The following is an 18,822-nucleotide window of genomic DNA, read 5'->3' as shown; positions in this document are numbered from 1 at the left end:
TTTCTGTTTATTATTGGTCGATCCAATTCTTTAACTAACTTCAACTTTATTTAAACATTTATTTGCTGTCATGTTTTGTGTATATTAGCTGCAAATCTTTAATGCTATTTCATTGTGCCTGTGCCTGTTATAATATCAGGTCATGTAAACTGGCTTTACAGGAGTGACTATCACAGCTATCACAACTGCCACACTTCCACCATACAAGGAGAAGCTCTCTTTCTCTCTCTCTCTCTCTCTCTCCCTCCCTCCCTCTCTCTCTCTCTCCCTCCCTCCTTCCCCCTATCTCTCAGGTGGGTAGCTTACCTTTGTGGTCATGTGACACCGTCAGGGTAAAGGTGGACTGCTTTGTGTTGTACTGACTGTTATTTGACTGCCTCCCTCAGAGTGCCAGTCAGTCCACTTGTTCCTGTCTGTGAGTGAAGTGAACCTGGAAACTTAATTTATTCTATTCCGTTTGGTCCAACATGTCCATCAGTCGGAAAAACTGGTCGGCTCTGTCCAGGTAAGATTACTGCTGGCACTCTGAGTTTTCTTACGGAGAGTATGACACCTTCTGCAGCTGCTGCTTTTTGGCAGTAGACATTGTGGAGTTGAACTTTATTCACTGATCTGACTTCTCTCTTGCAGTCAAGCATCCTGTCTTGAGTAAAAATTATATATATAATAATTTATTATTATCTTTGTACTATCTGTAGTCAGCAGCCAAGTGAGCCTACAATACCATTGTGCTATTTTCTTTTTGCTTTGGTGTCATTACTAATATACTAATGTTGCTACAGGCACTTCTACCTCTTCTTTGATGTTCGAATTATAAGCTCTAATGTCACAGTTAAAGTGTAGAAACAACTGGATTACTTAAAACGTCTTACTCCTGAATAACACCACCCCTTTGCTGCATTGCCTGCAACAATACACTAATAAATGCTGGGTTTTCTCCAGACATGATGCTTAGTACTCAACTGAATAGTTGATTTATATTTGCTTAGACAAGAGGCCAACTGTGACTTTGCTAGTAAAACAGTTGATGAACAAGTACAGCAGGTTTTGTGTAACAGTTATTGTAACTGTAATCTCTGATTTTCAATTACCAAAACAAGCAGCTCCCTGGATTCATGTCATGAAAGCAGACTGATTGTCTGACTGATCGCCATGTGAATCTTCATTCTTTTCAGGCCTTTGTTTCATTTTCTGTTTTATGTTCTCGTTTGCCGATTATTATATTCCCCTGCGCGCATTATGACTCTGCCCTCAGCCTGGCACGCCAGTGGACAATGGAGGACGAGGAGGAGGTGGAGAGGGAGAAGAGGAGGAGGGAGAAGGGCTCAAGCAGCACCGCTGACCCAGATGCACCTAGAGAAGCGACCACCAGCGACAGCGCCTTCGGGACGGACTCCACAAGCGAGAAGTCCCAGGGCCTCAGCAGGTTATTCTCACCATTTAGTAACATACTTGCCAGAGCTTGATTTGTAGACTTTCTAGACTTTCTCTGCTCTTCCTCTCTCTGCTTGTTTTTACATCTATATCTCTTTCTGTTTTATTCTCTCCAGCTTTCTTTTTCTCTTTGTTTCTGCTATGTAAGAGGGCCATAGGGAAGCTGCTAGGTCTTTGATGGTGCCACCTTTCAGTGGTTGGATTTCAGAAGCAGAGAGAGAGGATTCTTACACTTTTGCCCTATGGGAGTATGTCATCTGTATGCTTTTCAAACACATGGAAATAACCTGATATCATGCATACAAAATATGAAAGGCTGTCAAACACACCTCCAGCTGAGTACCTGGAGCAGAAGTAGTCTTCAAAGAGAGAAAGGAACTGTAGAGCCTTTCATTAAAGAAACCTGATCATACACAGGACAGACAGGTCCTTCCACCTCTCTCCAGAGATGAACCATCATATACGTACCGGTCATTCACACGTGTGTATTTATTTCCAGTGCGGAGCAAATTCAGCTGGACTTCGTCGAGATGCTGCGAGTCCGTGACGAAAAGCGGCGGATGAGACATGTGGAGACGCTGAGAAGACAGAAAGAGGAAGAGGAGGATGAAGCGGAGGCTAGCAGAGGAGGAGGAGGAGTGGGAGTGGGAGGAGGGGACGCCAGGGTGGAGTTACTAGGAGACTTGGATGAGGAGCAGGGCAACATGATTCCCTCTGTGAAAACCACATCCAAACCACAACCACCCCGAAAGCCAGCCTCTTACATTCCTAGCAGCAGAAACAGCAGCAGCAGCAGCAGCAGCAGCACTAACACCACAAACAGACAAGTAAGACTGGAATCACTCGTTTCCTTGCAGCAAAGCAAAAAAGAAACAGTTTGCCATTTATTTATAACCATAAGTTATGGTTATATGGTTATCATATGACAACAAGCACAACAAATCACAAAGTACAACTTAGGCTGATGGGAGGGTATGATAGGAGTATTAGTTTTGCAAGCATGTGTTAATAAACGAAAGTATTGAACAAATTGACCTTTAGAACTGACGACGGCGCGAGTTGAAAAGTCAGAAGCTCACCAAAGTCATTCGGGTAAATCATCTGGGAACCATCAACATCTGTACAGAGTTTTGTTCAAATCTCTGTGGTGGATGTTGCAATATTTCATGGGATGAGTGAAAACTTTTCCTGCTGGTGGGTGATAGAGCAAAAGGTCAGGAAATCACAAAACTCATTAGGATTCACCTTCTGGGCACCTTGAATGTCTGTGCAAAATTTCATAACAATCCATCCAATAGTTGTTGAGATATTTCAGTCTGGACCAAAGTGGTGGACTGACTGACACTGCCATTTCTAAAAATGATGTGCAGTGACTCACCAGGATGTTCCTTCACTTCACAGACAAATCCTTTGTCAAGACAGTTAGACAAAAGGTCAACAGACCTTCACTCAAAATTCAAGCTATGAATGCCTCACTGAGTCATAACAACAGTGTAACCCTGCAGTGTGGTTAATCACAGTTAACTGTTACCCCACACGGAGAGAGTCATGTTAATGTTTTTCTAGATTCTAAAACAACAACCAACTTCTGTCGCCTCAGGAAAAGATGTTACTCTTATGTTTTCTGTCAACATGGAAAGACTCAGTGTACATTACTCAGATAATATATATCTATATATAATAATACAATATGAGGAAATGGAGGCAAATACTGTTTGTATATTCATCTCCTGTCATTTTGCTGGACTTACACTCTTCCAGCGAATCAATAGAGCATGCAAACCATCTATAAAACTTTGATAAGGTGTGTTTAAGGTCGTAATTTGAACTTTATCTTTTATTACACTCTCTGGTGGCTCTAATTCAGTGTATCTGCAAATAAGGCCATAACAGCGCAACGTTACGTAATGCAAGGTGTGTCTCAGGTGGCTCTGTACAAAAGCCTGTATGCTGTGTGCTCATGTTGATTGTCTCTACTCTATGTTTCTTTGTTAGCACGAAAACGGCGAGTCGCCGAACACAGACCCTGATCCCAAGCCATCGTCCAACCCGGCTCGCAAGTTTGTCAGGTTAACAAGCAGAACTTTCTGTTGTTCTTCTTTTTGCTTGGCAGTGACTGGGAGCTAATCCCCAATATAGATCAAACAGTTTTTAATGATAAGATAAGGGTTATTGATTCCCCACAAGGAAACTAATTACACAGCGGCAGAGAACAGTGTCGTACTGATGAAAAAGCAACCAAAGTAAAATGTAAAATACTTTATTAGTTTATTGTTTAAAATAATCAACCTTATAAAGGCAACCACATGTGCTTACAAACCAATCCATAAGACATATTCATTTAGATTGAGAGTTCAAATTTCTAAATTCTAAATATGTTTTTTGGAAATTTAATAAACCTCGGTATTAATGCAGTATATACAGTGTTTAATGCAATCTCACATGCACACAGACCTCTGTCTTATCATGATCAACTGGCAAGATAGCAGGTGAAAATATTGTCTTAAAAGCTGGGATAACAGTTCTCTGGCTCTCTGTAGAATCATTTTATTGGTTTAAAGCATTACGATGTCCTGCTGTGACTCTGGCTCCTCCTGTCTGACTTTTGTGCTGCTTGAGTTTCTTTGAACCTCTGTGAACAAAAACAGAGGCCTGGCCTAAAGAGAGATTTCATGAGCTTGTTTTATATTATATGATGGTTAATGATGTTGCCAGCCTGTTAGTCTAAGAGGTGAAAAAGTTATGATCTGTTCAAGAGTGTTTTGACATGTTGAACTTTAATAGCCCTAGAGGAGTAGAGATAGATCGTACAAAAATGAGATTTCAGAAGCAGACCGGTGAACAGGTCGCAGTAAAGACTTTTAATACTCTGCTGCTTTACTCTGAGTTTGTCCTGGATCACTGGCTGCTTTCTCATGCACGTCTTCAACTGACCTTTTTGGCTCACTTGCGTTTCTGCTGTTGCAGTTCTGTGTCCATCTCACTCGACAAGAGTCCCTCTTTCAGCGGGCGCACAACTCCCATGAGTCCTTGCTCTCCAACCACCCCCCTGTCACCTCGGGAACACTGGCCCTCGCCCTGTCAGAGCCCCTCTCCCAGAGGAGCCCAAAGCCCTGTTCACAACGGACACACACAGGAGGTAGTTTAACACACACACACACACACACACACATATATATAAATGCCCTGTCAGATGACATAATTTACAGCATAACTATCTGTGCTTCATGTTTTGCTTGTCAAAGTGCTTGCAAAGCGCTGACGCAGCTGCTTATTAATTCGATAAAACAACAGCACCATCCAGTGTTAGACGAGTGACAGTCACATTCTTTGAGCCAATAATAACAACCTAGTATTGGCTCCATAGTTGGAACCTGCAGCTGAAATATAGTCAGGTTTTTGAAGGGTAGAGGAGATGCTCAGAGGGACCTGCACCTCCCTCTGACTGGGAACAGTCACGTCTGTGTGTAGCAGTGAAGTTCAAGTTATTTTACTTTATCTCAGACCAGTGAGGATGGCTCTTTCTCCAACCACCAACAGACGACCAAACCTGCCTTCGTCAGACAGAGTTCCAGGACTATATCTTTCAGGGTAACACACATCAAGCTAACGCACACACACACACACACACACACACACACACACACACACACACACACACACACACAAACATGCATGCACATGTTGTTCCAAGGAAACGCCAACATTAACTTTTGCCTATTTGACTGTTAAAAACACGATTTAATCTTGTATCACATGTCAGACTATCAGTTGAGGATGATTTGCTTGTGCCTCTCAAGCTTTGGGCTTATGCTAATAGCTGAAGCAATATTTACCAACTGTGACTGCTGACTGGCTCCTTTGTTAACAACCTGAGCACATCACAAGAGAGAGGATGATGACTGTGCTGGCCATGAGCTTCTGACATTTGGACGGCTGCACAGTCTGCTAACACACACACACGCTTGTCTCACTCTTGGTCCTCCACAGATGATGAGGAAGAAAGAAGAAGAGAGTGCACCACTGCAGAGGAGGTAAGGAAACATCTTTGCTTTTACTTCGAGTCGCTTTGTGTCCGTTTACCTTTAGTTAAATGCAAATGGTTTCGTTCTGTTTTAGTGCGAGTGTGAGGATGGCCACCAAGAAGTTCGAATCCAACACAGTAAGATAAGAATTTACGTTCACCTGATGTTAAATTGAAAAATAATAATGATAATAATAGTAACAATTATAACCAGTTATTTTGTATAGCACTCTAATCAATCATTAAAATAATGCACAAAACTGAATATCAGCAAACAGTTATAAATGATCAAATAATCACTCCAGTAAATTTCAGGCTTATTTCTCAGCTCCAATTTCTTAGTGAGATTTACTGTATTTCATCACATCTGCACCTGAAACATGAAGATATTCTTTTAACGTCTGTAAAAGAATAGACGGGAAAAAAAAGATGATAAAGATGTGAACGCCATTTGTTTTAAAGTTGCACATACATGATTTAGAGCGTATCTCATATTAAATATCCTGGGGTTAGGACCAGGACCAAAATGAAGATGAAGACAAACCATCATCTTTCACGAGGAGGTGAGTTGGTTTTTCTGTTCCATTTCTAGTTTGATTTCAGTTAAAGAGTCAGTACAGCCGGACGAGTGCTTACGTGCGTTATGTTGTGATGGTCCAGCTCTAGGCAGAGGGTTTCATCCAGGTCCATCCAGGAGAAGATGGAGAGACTGGCTCAGGCTGCACAGGTCAGACTCTCAGCACACAGGACATCACAGCTCGGCCTTCCAATGCAGCAAGAGTAACAATTATCCTCGTCATCAACTGTCAATATTACCCACGGTGTATTCTCTGGACTCTGCTTCCTGTATTTGTGTAGAAATCAGAAATGACGCGATCTCCAGACGTGACTCAGAGGACCCTGTTCCTGCTGGAGGAGGTGTCCAGGAAGAGAGGTCTCTTTGAGAAGGAGCAGCAGGAAGCCGCCCCCGTCAGCCCTGGAGTTTCCAGACAGGTAAACTCATTACTCACTTCATGTTCTGCATTAGATGCACTTTGATTCTTAGTAATGACAACAAAACACAGTAGGCATACTATTCAAAATGACATACTGTAAATATAACGAAGATGAATAAATACACAATATAAAATAATACAAATGAAACAAATAAACATAATAATAACAACAGGGGATTTTGAGTAAGGAACACTTTTACAAGTTTACAAGGGTAGCTATAAACTGTTAAACACACATTATTAATAGTTATAAAATAGTTAAACTTCAACTTCAGTTAACATGTAATGTTACTATTAGCACGAATGAGCTCTAATTATTTGGCATCTCTGGTGTTAACAGGAATTCAGGAGCTTCGCATCAGGAATGTCGGACCGGATCAACCGCTGGCTCAACAAGTCCAACCAAGCCGGGCCTTCACACAGTCCTACTGTACAGTCACCTATTACTCAGGCTATTTGCATTGCAGCATATCTACTGAAACTGCATCATGTAAAAAAAAAAAGTTAAGCAGGTGTAGAAGCAGCTAGAGGGCAGCAGTACTCTTTCAGTTACATGCGCCTCAGTGTCCTGAGCAGGATGCTTTTGATCTGTTTGTGCTGCTTACCTTCCATGAGTTTTACATTTCACAGTCATTTTCTATCACTATCCTCGTTCTGACTCTCTTCTGTTGTTATGGGGGACGGTTGACTTGTGGTGATTAGAGACTTTAGCAGAGATATCCAGTTGCCTTAACTTCAGAAGTTTGCGAAAAAAGTTTAATAGTTGAATAATTCCAAATAAGTTCAAGATCTTTGTGGTTGTTAATTTTCAGAGAGAAATTCATCTTAGGGATATCAGATATAAGCGCATCTTGTTTTTATGTATACGGAGTATATGGTGTTTTACTGCTGCGTCGGGGGTTGATTTCCTTTTAGAAAAAAGTGTGATCATTTGTTCTATTTTCTATTTATAGGACTTGAGACATGTGGACATCACCAGTAAGAAGAGCCTGTTCGAGAACAGAGGGGAGGACTGTGTCTCAAAGGCCAGCCCTGGAAAAATCTATAAGTGAAAACATGTCCAACAGGTAGGATTACTGCACCACACTGATCACAGTAACATACAGTGATACTTATTTGTCTGGACGCTATGAAAACAGTTGTAACATCATCTAAATGAAGCAGATCTAAAGCTGTCAACGACTTTGACATAACTTTATTAACAAATATGGAATCAAAAGGTATTTCTCGAGTAATAATTTCTGTGCCCTTATTCACAGGATTAAGAAAATGGCGGCAGCGAGAGGAGACAACGAGAACTAGAAGATTAATGGATGCCATGACTGACTGATTGCTTCTTCAGGCTTTATAAGTTTTTGTTGTTGGTTTTTTTTTTTCTGGTCACTGCCAAAGCACACAGGAGGAACAGATGAGAGAATCAGGAAAAAAAAAAAAGGGAGCCGAGTTGTGGCTTTAAAAGACTGAAGGTGAGGAATCTGCTTTTAAAATTAGGAGGCTTGGAAGGAAGGAGTAAAAAGCAAAGTATACGGGAGATAATGGAAGTGATAGAAAAGAGAAAGGGCAGTGACATATTTGTTTTAAAACTCTTCAACCGTTTGCCTTAACTTTGTGTAATTTTTTTTTCAAGCACTTTAAACAGGTGAAGGTCTTAAAGCTCGTGTTTATTAAATAACGGTAGTGGGAATTCTGGAGTTTTAATTGTACGTTTTTTTGTCTAATCTGTTTGTGGGCAAGATGCTGACTGCCTAAAGAATAAAAATGTTTTCCTACATATGTCTGCTATTTATTTTAATTGCTCACTCACACAATACAGAAACAGCGTGTGGTCGTAAAATGCATTTGTACATCACCTATCTCAGAGGAGGGCGAGTGTAGATAAGAGTTGCGCGCCTGTGTTTTGTCAGTGGCAAGATGCCATACATGGTTAAGTGCCTCAGCCTGTGTTTGTGTGTTTTTGTGCGTGTGCATGAATCATTGTCTGAGAGCTGCAGGCTTATCTGGATCGTTCTGGCACTGCAACCCCACAGCCGTGCACACACAGCGGCCTTTTTTGGGAGTGGTGATAATGGAGAGTACATGCTATCTAAAAAGTTTATTAATAACACAACAAGGGGTCCTAAAGCCTCTTTCCCCAGCACGCAGTCAGTCCCCTTGCCCTCTGAGACTCACCTCACCTCACGTTCCTGTCAGAGAAAAGCGAGCACCTCTCCTCTGCTGCACATTGAGTCTCTCCATCAGCTTTCTTTCTCCATCAGTCCGTCTGATCTCTAGGTAAGTGTCACTGATTGTGCAAGAAGATAAAACTATGTGCACTGTAAAACGTTAGTGTAAAGAAGTGGTCAGAGTGTAAGGGGAAACATGATTTCTAAGGAGAACTTATGGCGTCTGTTTAACGTTCAGATCCACTGCGGCACACCTGGACGCTCGCTGCCATGTCGGACAACGAGGAAGTGGTGGAGGAGTATGAGGAGTAGGTTTGAACCTCGTTTTTATTTTCACATGTCACACAAAAGAGAAACTGTCTCTGCTTGAATACACCGTACACCCTGCTATACAACTGTACAAGTACAGACACCTTTCGGTTTCTTTACATCTACTGTGATGACGGCTGTATGCTATCATATGCATTTGCGCCTCGGGTCAAAATAATAATAATGCATATATGTGTTTGAACTTCACAGGGTGGTGGAAGGTAAGAACTCGACTCATGACTCACTATGTTCACTATCAACCCTGACAGACACTCTACTTTTAAAACTAAATGCATGTTGTTGAGACAAATGTTTTCTTTACATAATCCATTGAGCTTCATATAGTAACCTGATACTATAATATACTTCACACAGTATAAACTGGATTTAAAAGGAATGTAAAGGCATGGTCGTTATATCTCCTGTGAGTGAAGTTTGTTAACTCAGCATGCAGTTTCCATAGCTTTAGGTAGGGACATGTCATATCTACAATGTGAATGAGCAACGTAAAGCTCTACAAAATTAAAGGGTGTCTGCTTTTTTCTTTTCCTAATGTCTGAGGCTTATCGCAGTGCAACACAAAGTGTGTTCCCTGTTGAGTCAAAGATTGCAGTGGCTACATTTTTCTTGGAAAACCTGCAGAATGTAAAAAAAAAAAAGAGTTATTTGTTCAGGGTATGGAAGGTAATTTCCCGCTTCCTTTCTGCTTCTTTTGTTTGTAATTACCTCTATCATTAGTGGCATTATAGCAAAAGTAGCTGTGTGTGTTAACATGAGTTACTATAAACCACATTTGTCAGTTTGTGATTACATTTGTTAATTCCTTCTGTATATGTGTATCTCCCTGGCTGCCTGATTCAGAAGAGGAGGCTGAAGGTATGGAACCTGTTAACTTCACAGTACAGCTTTAGCGCTGGTGTAAATGAAGCTCTGTGTCATCCACAAATGGTTTTTTATCATTGTTCTATAACATCAAAATGCCATTTACCAGAGCAACAGATGGCGTGGCAGACGAGCTTTGTCCCGACTGTCAGGCTGCTTGTGGTTAAACTACGATAGTTATGGCTGACATTCCTGAATGATTGTTTAAATTAGTCATGCTTTATCTCCCCAAACTTTCAAAGAAGTTTGTTTGCTTATTATTCCTTTCTTCGTGTGTGTCTGAATGCTGCTGGCTGCTCTGCTAGCTGGCTGGCTGAACTAACAAGATCTGTGCTTTGCTCAGCAGAGGAGCAGGAGGTAGAGGAGGAGGTGGAGGAGGAAGAGGAGGAGGAGGAGGAGGAGGAGGAGGCAGAGGAAGGTACTGCTTGAGCTTTGGGCTGAAAATATTTGCTGGAAATACTCCATAGACAGCAATTGTCCGGATGATTTTGGTGAAATTTTTTCCTCTTCAAACAGTGACAATCTAGTGTGATGACACACTAACTGGTCATAAAGATTGTGGTTCAAAATTCAATTTGAAGAATAAATAAAATGTTCTTGCATACTATTCTGGGTTCTAATACCCAAGTATTAATGAGAAATAATACTTAATAATATCCAATTAACATTTGGCAAGCAATGTCACACCAAGGTGATTTGTGTCAATGGGGGACAAAATAAATAAATAAATGCTTAAATAACCAATTAAATAACAAATGAACACATAAAGAAATATATTTCTACCATATATATATTTACATATATACAGACACTGAAATACAGACATAACTATAAGGAAATATCTAGAAATAGCAAATGTAAACATGCAAATGTAGAGAAATACATTTAATGTGTTTATTTATTTTAATAAAGTCAGTTTTTGTCCTTCATAGCTACAACTATCACTGATCAGACTTTTCTGCATTGGCATTGAAAGCTATCAAAGTCAGCCTCTGTTTTGCTGTCAGTAATGGAGATATTTCGGAAAGTGCCACCTGACTGGATCATATATTTGGGATAGTTCTGCTCTCTCTCTGCTCATGAACTCATGGGTGCAATTTTGTTTTTAAATTCCCTATCACATGAGCTTGAAGACCTCAAGTCAGGGGCTGAGAGAGTTTGGCGGCATCGCAAATACACACACATGCACAAACACACACCACTTCACCAGCTCTTGAGTGTTCTCTGCTTTAAATACCAGAGGAGGGTAGCTCATTCTGTACTGATCACGTGGTCCCTCTCTGCAAGGTGTTTTTAACATAGCGCTTGGACAAACCAAGAGTCGATAGACCACAGAGTCCATGCATCCATCAACCAAACTAACACAATGTGGATACACCTCCAAAAATCTTAAAAACAGTAATGAGGGGAAAAAGAGAGAGGGAAGAAAAACAGCATATAATTAGCTTTGGCACAGTTCGTGAAAAATTACATGATTGATGATGAAGAGCGATCGTTTGAGTGTGGCAGTGTGTCAACATCACACCCTGTGAGTGTCGAGATAATGTCAGTACTTGCTGTAAAACTTCCTTCTCTTCCAGAGGCCGTGCAGGAAGAAGACACAACTGCTGCAGAGGAGGAGCCCAGTGAAGAACAAGGTGAGCGGTTTTACGATGTAAAACACCGTTGCCAGGTTGTTTTTGAGCACAGATATTTGGTCAAGTGTCATTAACCTGTCAGCATTTACTCAGGGAGACAATCCCCAAGTGTGGTGTTATGTGTTGACAACAGGGTAATGATGATTAATTTACTCTGTCAGTAAGCATGAGACAGACGGGCGGGAAATGATATGCTATCTCAGTCACACTTCGCTTTGGTATGTGACAGTGTGCAGTTCTAAAGTCTCACTGTCTCTGTCTTAGTCACACAAGACGCTGACTCAGGATCAGAGCAAGGCGTTTCTCTCCCTTTTCTTGTCTCTTCACCTGAAACTGCACGGATGATCATTCTCATTCATGATTCATTCTCATCTATGCTTTCAATGTCCAAACGCCCAATGACACACATGTGAGCTCTCAGCTGATGTGTCACAAACAATAGGCAGGAGAAAGTGACTTTTTCGCCAGAGTGGTTTGTGAATACAGTGTTTCTACGGCCGGTTCGGTTTAAAGCCAACCCTCTAGTGTTGTTCAAGGGGTGGCAATCTGGGTCGGTCCGCCACTTTGGTCCAGACTGAAATATCTCAATTACTACCTGATGGATTACCATCAAATGTTGTACCCAGGTCCCCAGATGTTTTATCTGACTGATTTTGGAGATCCCTTGACTTTTCCTTTAGCTCCACAGAATTTCAAATTATCGAAAATACCTGCAAACCTACCTGCATTCCCATCAACCTCAGCTGTAATTTATGTTTTGTGCGAATCAGCAAACGTTAGCATGCTGACACCCACACCTGTTAAGCGTGTTAACATTGCCATTGTATGCATGTTAGTATACTGACATCAGCACTGAGCTCAAAGCAGCACTCTGCCTAAGTATAGCCCCACACAGGTGCTAGCCGTAGCCTAGCTCGTTCAAATAAAAAACACCACTTAGAATCCTGCTGCTGTAAAAAGTACTGCCAAAGTTTTATGGCTTTTGTTGTTTGTTGAGTATCATTCAGAGGTCATAGATGCCATACCTTCTTTGCGGCATAATGCCTATTATTAGACGTTTGTCTAGATCAACGCTCACCTCTCAAGGGTGCTATTAATGATAAACGACGCATGCAACACTTCAATTTTGACACACCCCAAGACAGACAAGGTAACAGTACATAATTCTTCCAGTGATCTGTTTTGGTCTGTCTTCTTCTTTTCATGCACACCGACATAACTTTGTCTGTTGGCAGTAAATCACTACAGTTTACTCTACTTTACTCTTTTGAAACACAGTAACAAACACGTAAAAGCTATTAAGCATTCTGTTTTGGTTTCAGATGGAGAAGGGGAAGAAGAGGATGGAGAAGGAGAAGGTAATACTGATACTGCATTGAAATGAATGCCCGCACATTATGAATCTGTTTTTCTTGGATCAGAATGAAACACAGATCAACTTTCAGCTCAACTAAAATTTCAGCCGTTATAAACAGGTATCACTGAATCCATTGTCATAACTTGCTGGCATTTCCTTGTAGGATTATTATGAGATATGAGTGTGTGTGTGTGTGTGTGTGTGTGTGTGTGTGTGTGTGTGTGTGTGTGTTGTCTGGACAAGCTCATCTCCATCTTCTCTTTCTATTTTTCTTCTTCTTTCTCCACAGAGGAGGAAGCCAAACCAAAATTCAAGTGAGTAACACTCATGGACATGTACATACACATTTATTCTTACAGGACTTTTCTAGAAAGCAAAAATTTATTGTAGAACTAATTCTAGTGTTTTGGGGAAATGATTTGTTCCTTTTTGCAGCGTGTTAGATGAGAAGCTCGATACCACTCTCATGTATGTTCGGTAATCTGCAGGTTACCGTCAGCAGACATTTAGCTTAGTTTAGCACAAAGACTGAAAATGGGGAAAACGCTCCTTATAACTTCAGAACTCGTCTGAGTATCATTACTTTTTTGAGTTTGCTTCAGTATCATAGTAATCCATTGATAATTATTTTCATATTTCCTGTGCAGATATGAGAGTGGCCCAAATCATTTCACATCACCCCGACACTAAATTCTCACGCCTAACGAAAAATGTAGACCCAACCCTTGTGTCAAACAACGTATAGATATATAGCATCATGTACATCTGCCTCTGAGCTTCATGTACATTTACAGGCAAAGACATGCATACATTGACTGAAGGGACATTTTTTTGCAAGGCTGAACCTGCTAATTATAATCATTATCATTTGACATCCACAGTGACAGTGACTGATGATTTTTTTCCTTTTTTAATCACATTTTTTTCTTACTCTACCCTTTAACTCACTGTACTCTCTGTTTTGTTTTTTTAAACTCTAGGCCATTCATCATGCCAAACCTCATTCCACCTAAGATCCCAGATGGAGAGAAGGTGGATTTTGATGTGAGTTTCAAACCGAGATGAGAACAGAGGATTGCCTGTTTACTTACAGTACATACTGTGCATAGGTTTCTGCCTAAAAATATATCATATCATTTTAAACATCACCAGATGTTAGGCTGGGATACTGTATGTCAATATTAAACATGTTCTTGAGTTCGTATTTGAAGTTGAAACTAGAACTACTGCCTCGCGCTTGTATGCTTGTCTGTTTCAGACTACATCAGATACATGTTTATCCAGAGTCACATAATACATTAACCATTTGTTTGAAATTTGCCATAATTGATGTGTGAAGTCTTTAGTAATGGCTAAATAGTGTTATGTGAGGTCACACTGACCTTTGACCTTTCAGCCACCAAAATCTAATCAGTTCGTTCTCGAGTCCAAAGTATTTGAGTATTTGTGCCAAAGTTCTGTCAAGGCGTTACTGAGATATCGTGTTCATGAGAATGGGACAGATGTACATACATATGAACGGACAACCCGAAAACAATACGCCTTCGGCTCTGGCTGTCGCCGGTGCGGAAGCATAAAAAAAGACCAATAACAAATATGCGTATCTTGTCTTTTTGTAAAGTGGAAATGCATGAAACACAGACATTATATCCCCGTTTCTGTAGGACATACATCGTAAAAGGATGGAGAAGGACCTGATGGAGCTTCAGACTTTGATTGAAGTTCACTTTGAAAGCAGGAAGAAGGAAGAAGAGGAGCTCATTCATCTCAAGGAGAGGATTGTGAGTGCCAAATAGCATGTCTAATCTACTGTTAACCTATTCACACACTCATAAAGATTAAGATTTGTTTCAAGTTCTGTTAAAAATGGGATCATTTGTTGTGCAGGAGAAGCGTCGTTCTGAGCGTGCAGAGCAGCAAAGAATCCGCAGCGAGAGAGAGAAAGAGAGACAGAAGCGTCTTGAGGTAGAGTCCCGGTCCAGCTGCTATAATATAATCTACACAGCTGCCTTTATTTCACTTCTGCTTCCTCTCTCAATCCATGTTTATGTAGGAGGAGAGAGCCCGTAAGGAGGAGGAGGAGGCCAAGAGGAGAGCAGAGGACGATGCAAAGAAGAAGAAAACCCTGACCAGCCTCCACTTTGGAGGGTACATGCAGAAGTTGGTGAGCAACTGGAGGGTTTATTTGCAGGGTTTTTAAAAAGGTTAAAGATGTAGACTTGATGCATGAATTATTTCCCACAGACAGAGAAACGGAGCGGTAAGAGGCAGACTGAGAGAGAGAAGAAGAAGAAGATCCTGAGTGAAAGACGCAAATCTCTGGACATTGAGAACATGAACCAGGATAAACTCAAGTAGGTGGAGAAATATCATGTTATTATACCACACACAAAAACATTTTTTTAAGTAAGGGACACTCTTTGTGTGAAGATAAAAATCACACTTTATTAATCCCAAAGGGAAATTAGAGATACACATGTGGTGATGAAAATAATCCCTCTACATAAAAAACGCAATGTAATTTTCCCTCGTCCCTCAGGGACAAAGCTAATGAGCTGTGGGAGTGGATGTACGAGCTGGAAGCAGAGAAGTTTGAACTGCAGTACCAGTTCTCCAGGCAGAAATATGAGGTGTGTGTGCGGGCAAATATACACAACAAATATCTTTGAAGACACACGATCTGATGATCGGCGTCATTAGAGTAATATTTGCATATTTCCTTTGTTCCAGATTAATGTGCTGAGGAATCGTGTCAGCGATCATCAGAAAACGTGAGAATGAAGTTTGAATCAGAAGTTTTTTTCTCCCTCCCTCTCTAACGCCACACACATTTTTCTCACAGATGCACCACCCACATGGATGCCTGCTCACAGAACATGTACATGGTCTAACTAATTGACTAATTGCAGGACCCTTTATAGGAATTGAATCGCCCAGCAGAAGGCGAATCAGCTCCTTACCCATGGTGTTGCTATCAACACTTTGTTCCTGTGCAGAATGTGTCGGTCTGTGTGGCCTGGCTCACAAAACCATTATTTCCACCTGTCAAGTGAAATGGCCTCAGTAAAAGACAAGGGCTCCCAGCTTGGGTGCTGCAGTGGGAGGAGCATTTTACCCCAAGCCATACAATACAACCCCTACAAACACAACATGGGCCTAGAACAATACACACACACCAAAAGCTGCAGCAGTAACAACAGCAGCCAGCTCTATAAGAGAGGACTCAGTAAACAATAACAGCTCACAATAAAAGCATAACATTACAATACACATATCTAAAAGCCCATTGTGCATGGCACACAAGAACATATGCCATGAACATGCCCACATTTTTTCAATAAAGTTACATCAGTGTGATGTTAAAGGTAATTGACAGCTAAATATTAAACTGCTCATCGGCAGCTTAAACCAAATAACTTACCTTGAGCTGCAGGCAATATGCTCCAGTAATTATAATAATCCACCTGTGGCCATCAGGACGGCCTGGGTCCAGATCCCCGGGGGAGGTGAAGGGGCACTAAAATCAGCCGGTATCCCTCCGCTGCCTCTTAAAAGATTTTTTCGCCACGTAATGACGCACCTTCCATTTAGCAAACCAAGGTGGTCTAAATGCAAGGCTTAAAGTTTTTTTTCTCCAAACGTCTGGCCGGAAAATTGAAGCCGGGTGGCTGGAGAGGCTGGTCATGTTATCTGGTGATATTTATTCACATATCCCACTTCCTGTGCTCCAAATCCCGTTCGCAGATTCGTCATTTTCAGCTCAGCTGGTCTACCTGTGTGTCTGTAAAGCGCGCCGAGATAAAACTAAGCATATAACTAAGTTATCTGTGTCAGTAATACCAGACTATCCGTGTCATTATATATCCGTGTCAGTAATACCAGACTTACAGGCCTAAATATAAATACTTAAATGAAAGCCCGCAACAGGATTCGAACTGCGGCGCTACAGGAATATAATCATTAATTAATCATTTATCGCAGTACGCCACCAGTGTGTCCTGCAAGCTCTGTATCTTACACATATACATCTTGTTTACTGTGTCACACATTTTAATGCATTTTAAAGTTTAGATGACACATCCATGTTAACTGGTGACAGTCATGACACAGGCAGACGCTGCCAAAGCAAGCCACTAAAGAACAAGAAGTGCCCATTACAATGCACATACCGAACACATGGCAAATAACTATTATTATAGTCTTTAGTTATATATTTAGTTAGTAATCACTTCAGTTCTAGCTCCCGCGGCCATGCCTTTAAGGTTAGGCTAATGAACCAGGCTTGTATTTTTGCCTGAAGTCAAACTGACAAATTTTGCACAAATGTCCCTCAGAGTTTCAGGCACAGGCCTGCTTTTCAAAGGTTTAAGTAAACTTGCATGGCTAGTTGAGAAAAACCAGTAATTATGGCTTGTAATTCAAGTTCTAACAATACAGAATACATGTAATACAGTCACAAATAAGCTGTAAAGAAACTATAACTGATTACAACATGCAACTGCATGAGTCCTTTTTCATATGGTTGTGTTGAGGGAATACCATCAGGTGCTTTCACAGTGGATCCTTTGAGCACTCATCTTTAATTGAAAGGCATTTTGAAGCCAGGCAAGCACCCCACCCTGTCTCCTCCCTGTCACGGCCCAGCTCTCCTCTCCTCAAAAGCTCATGATCCCCCCCCCCTCCAGGCACTGTTACTTCAGCTGGGTGTGCTGGCTGAATACCTGGGTGTGGCAGCGAGGCAGGCAGGTCATCTGTCACACCTGTTGCAGACACACTAAAGGAGCTCTGCAGCAGCTGTGTATGTCTCTCGCCGTGCGCTGCTTGCTTTGTTATTTTTGGAATGGATTGTAGAGGATTCTGCAACCTGAAAATGTCAGCTTTCTCATTGCTTTTTGTGGTGAAACAAGTAAGCCTGATGTCTGCCTCATGTGACCCTTATTTTATTTTCAACAGATCAAAGAGGAGCAAGAGAGGCCTAAGGAAATAGATGCTGAAATGCTGAGTGAGCAGTGTCACCATCAGCCCTGTCCTGCAGCCATTGCGTCAAACCCTAGTCCCACCCATCTCCCTAAACCACCACCTGCAGTACAGATTATAGCCAGTTATCCAGCTTCTTCTCACTCTTTTATTCCTCTTTTTTCCTCCCCATCCTTTGAATGATTAGATATTCTGTATTTAATGGTGTAAATAAAACCATCTCAGTTTGATCACTTGCTTCTTACTCTGTCAGGCCTTTTAGTGCAGGTGCATGTGTTTGTTTACTGAGTGAAATCAATCTGAAGTACAGTCAAGACGTGAATGCAGACAGCCTAAAGCCAAGACAGGAAGAGACATCGTCATGCTCATAGACAGGCTCTGACACGACTGTGACTGATGTGATGCTCCTTGGGCCAACGCCCAGACCTCCTCCTAACACGCACCCACATGCACATATACATATACACACACGCAGAGGTCTGAAAGAGGATGAATCATTTCTCGTAATCCAGGTGGGAAAACCCTCATTATGAAAAAAGATATCCCTCTTCCAACTTCTATTGTATCAAAAAACTCATCTCAAAGTGAATTTATGTGACAACATCTTTGGTTCTGATCAGACACGCATATACGGAAAATGAAATACCAGTTAAGTCGCTCGTGTGGATGGGATGTGACGGTAAATATGCTGGAAAGGTTACAACTTGTAATGAAACAAGAATTCCATTCAGCGGTTTTATATGATTGATGAATTTGTTGTGAGACTTTTCCCAACATATGAACATATCTCAGTTGATTAGGCACACTATAATTAAAGATGCACACAAACCTGGTCATAGGGTGGAGTTGCTGTAGCTCTTGTCAGTATTCTACCACTCAGGGGAGGGAGAAGTTGTAAATCCAATATATCCTAAATTAATCTAAATTAAACACAGACTATTTCTGCTTCAAAGTGATTTGCATTAATGAAAGAATACAAATGTATTAGCGTTTTCTAGAATAGTATGAGGCACTGGGGATTTCCTTGTTTTTGCATTGTGGTTTA

The 18,822-nt window shown here is 41.2% G+C and overlaps 2 protein-coding genes across 3 annotated transcripts; both read left to right on the top strand.

Moving 5' to 3' along the window:
• The first annotated feature begins 358 nt into the window (after nucleotides 1-358).
• On the top strand, nucleotides 359-8,224 carry lad1 (ladinin). 2 transcript variants are annotated; one of them, XM_023425209.2, is made up of 14 exons: nucleotides 359-505; nucleotides 1,256-1,426; nucleotides 1,934-2,261; nucleotides 3,430-3,503; nucleotides 4,402-4,573; nucleotides 4,939-5,025; nucleotides 5,425-5,468; nucleotides 5,554-5,596; nucleotides 5,972-6,021; nucleotides 6,119-6,185; nucleotides 6,317-6,451; nucleotides 6,794-6,883; nucleotides 7,407-7,520; nucleotides 7,713-8,224. In XM_023425209.2, the coding sequence occupies exons 1-13, from the start codon at nucleotides 468-470 to the stop codon at nucleotides 7,503-7,505; spliced, it is 1,398 nt and encodes a 465-aa protein (XP_023280977.1). In that variant the 5' UTR covers nucleotides 359-467; the 3' UTR covers nucleotides 7,506-7,520; nucleotides 7,713-8,224. The 2 variants fall into 2 exon arrangements, with proteins under 2 accessions (XP_023280977.1, XP_087035117.1); XM_087178991.1 differs by lacking the exon at nucleotides 4,939-5,025.
• A 344-nt stretch (nucleotides 8,225-8,568) lies between these two features.
• Nucleotides 8,569-18,007, top strand: tnnt2a (troponin T type 2a (cardiac)). The gene is made up of 16 exons (XM_023425222.2): nucleotides 8,569-8,724; nucleotides 8,854-8,923; nucleotides 9,135-9,145; nucleotides 9,786-9,800; nucleotides 10,150-10,214; nucleotides 11,389-11,443; nucleotides 12,766-12,801; nucleotides 13,090-13,114; nucleotides 13,781-13,844; nucleotides 14,465-14,581; nucleotides 14,688-14,765; nucleotides 14,854-14,964; nucleotides 15,045-15,154; nucleotides 15,340-15,430; nucleotides 15,531-15,571; nucleotides 17,754-18,007. The coding sequence occupies exons 2-16, from the start codon at nucleotides 8,886-8,888 to the stop codon at nucleotides 17,785-17,787; spliced, it is 891 nt and encodes a 296-aa protein (XP_023280990.2). The 5' UTR covers nucleotides 8,569-8,724; nucleotides 8,854-8,885; the 3' UTR covers nucleotides 17,788-18,007.
• Nucleotides 18,008-18,822: the final 815 nt, after the last annotated feature.

This window comes from Seriola lalandi, unplaced genomic scaffold, assembly GCF_002814215.2.
Source record: "Seriola lalandi dorsalis isolate HSWRI2012SDOR001 ecotype SW California unplaced genomic scaffold, Sedor1 jcf7180002054767, whole genome shotgun sequence".
In the NCBI taxonomy this organism is placed as follows: Eukaryota; Metazoa; Chordata; class Actinopteri; order Carangiformes; family Carangidae; genus Seriola; species Seriola lalandi.
The sequence above is the reverse complement of the archived record's forward strand: the minus strand, read 5'-3'. Positions and strand labels throughout refer to the sequence as shown.

What these genes read in the sequence shown, in the direction of transcription:
- lad1 (XM_023425209.2), top strand. Translation starts at nt 468, where the DNA reads ATGTCCATCAGTCGGAAAAACTGGTCGGCTCTGTCCAG. An exon ending in CCGGCTCGCAAGTTTGTCAG is followed by an intron (nt 3,504 to 4,401) that starts GTTAACAAGCAG and finishes CTGCTGTTGCAG; the next exon opens with TTCTGTGTCCATCTCACTCG. An exon ending in AGAAGTTCGAATCCAACACA is followed by an intron (nt 5,597 to 5,971) that starts GTAAGATAAGAA and finishes TCCTGGGGTTAG; the next exon opens with GACCAGGACCAAAATGAAGA.
- tnnt2a (XM_023425222.2), top strand. Translation starts at nt 8,886, where the DNA reads ATGTCGGACAACGAGGAAGTGGTGGAGGAGTATGAGGA. An exon ending in GAAGCCAAACCAAAATTCAA is followed by an intron (nt 13,115 to 13,780) that starts GTGAGTAACACT and finishes TTTAAACTCTAG; the next exon opens with GCCATTCATCATGCCAAACC. An exon ending in GAGAGAAGGTGGATTTTGAT is followed by an intron (nt 13,845 to 14,464) that starts GTGAGTTTCAAA and finishes CCGTTTCTGTAG; the next exon opens with GACATACATCGTAAAAGGAT.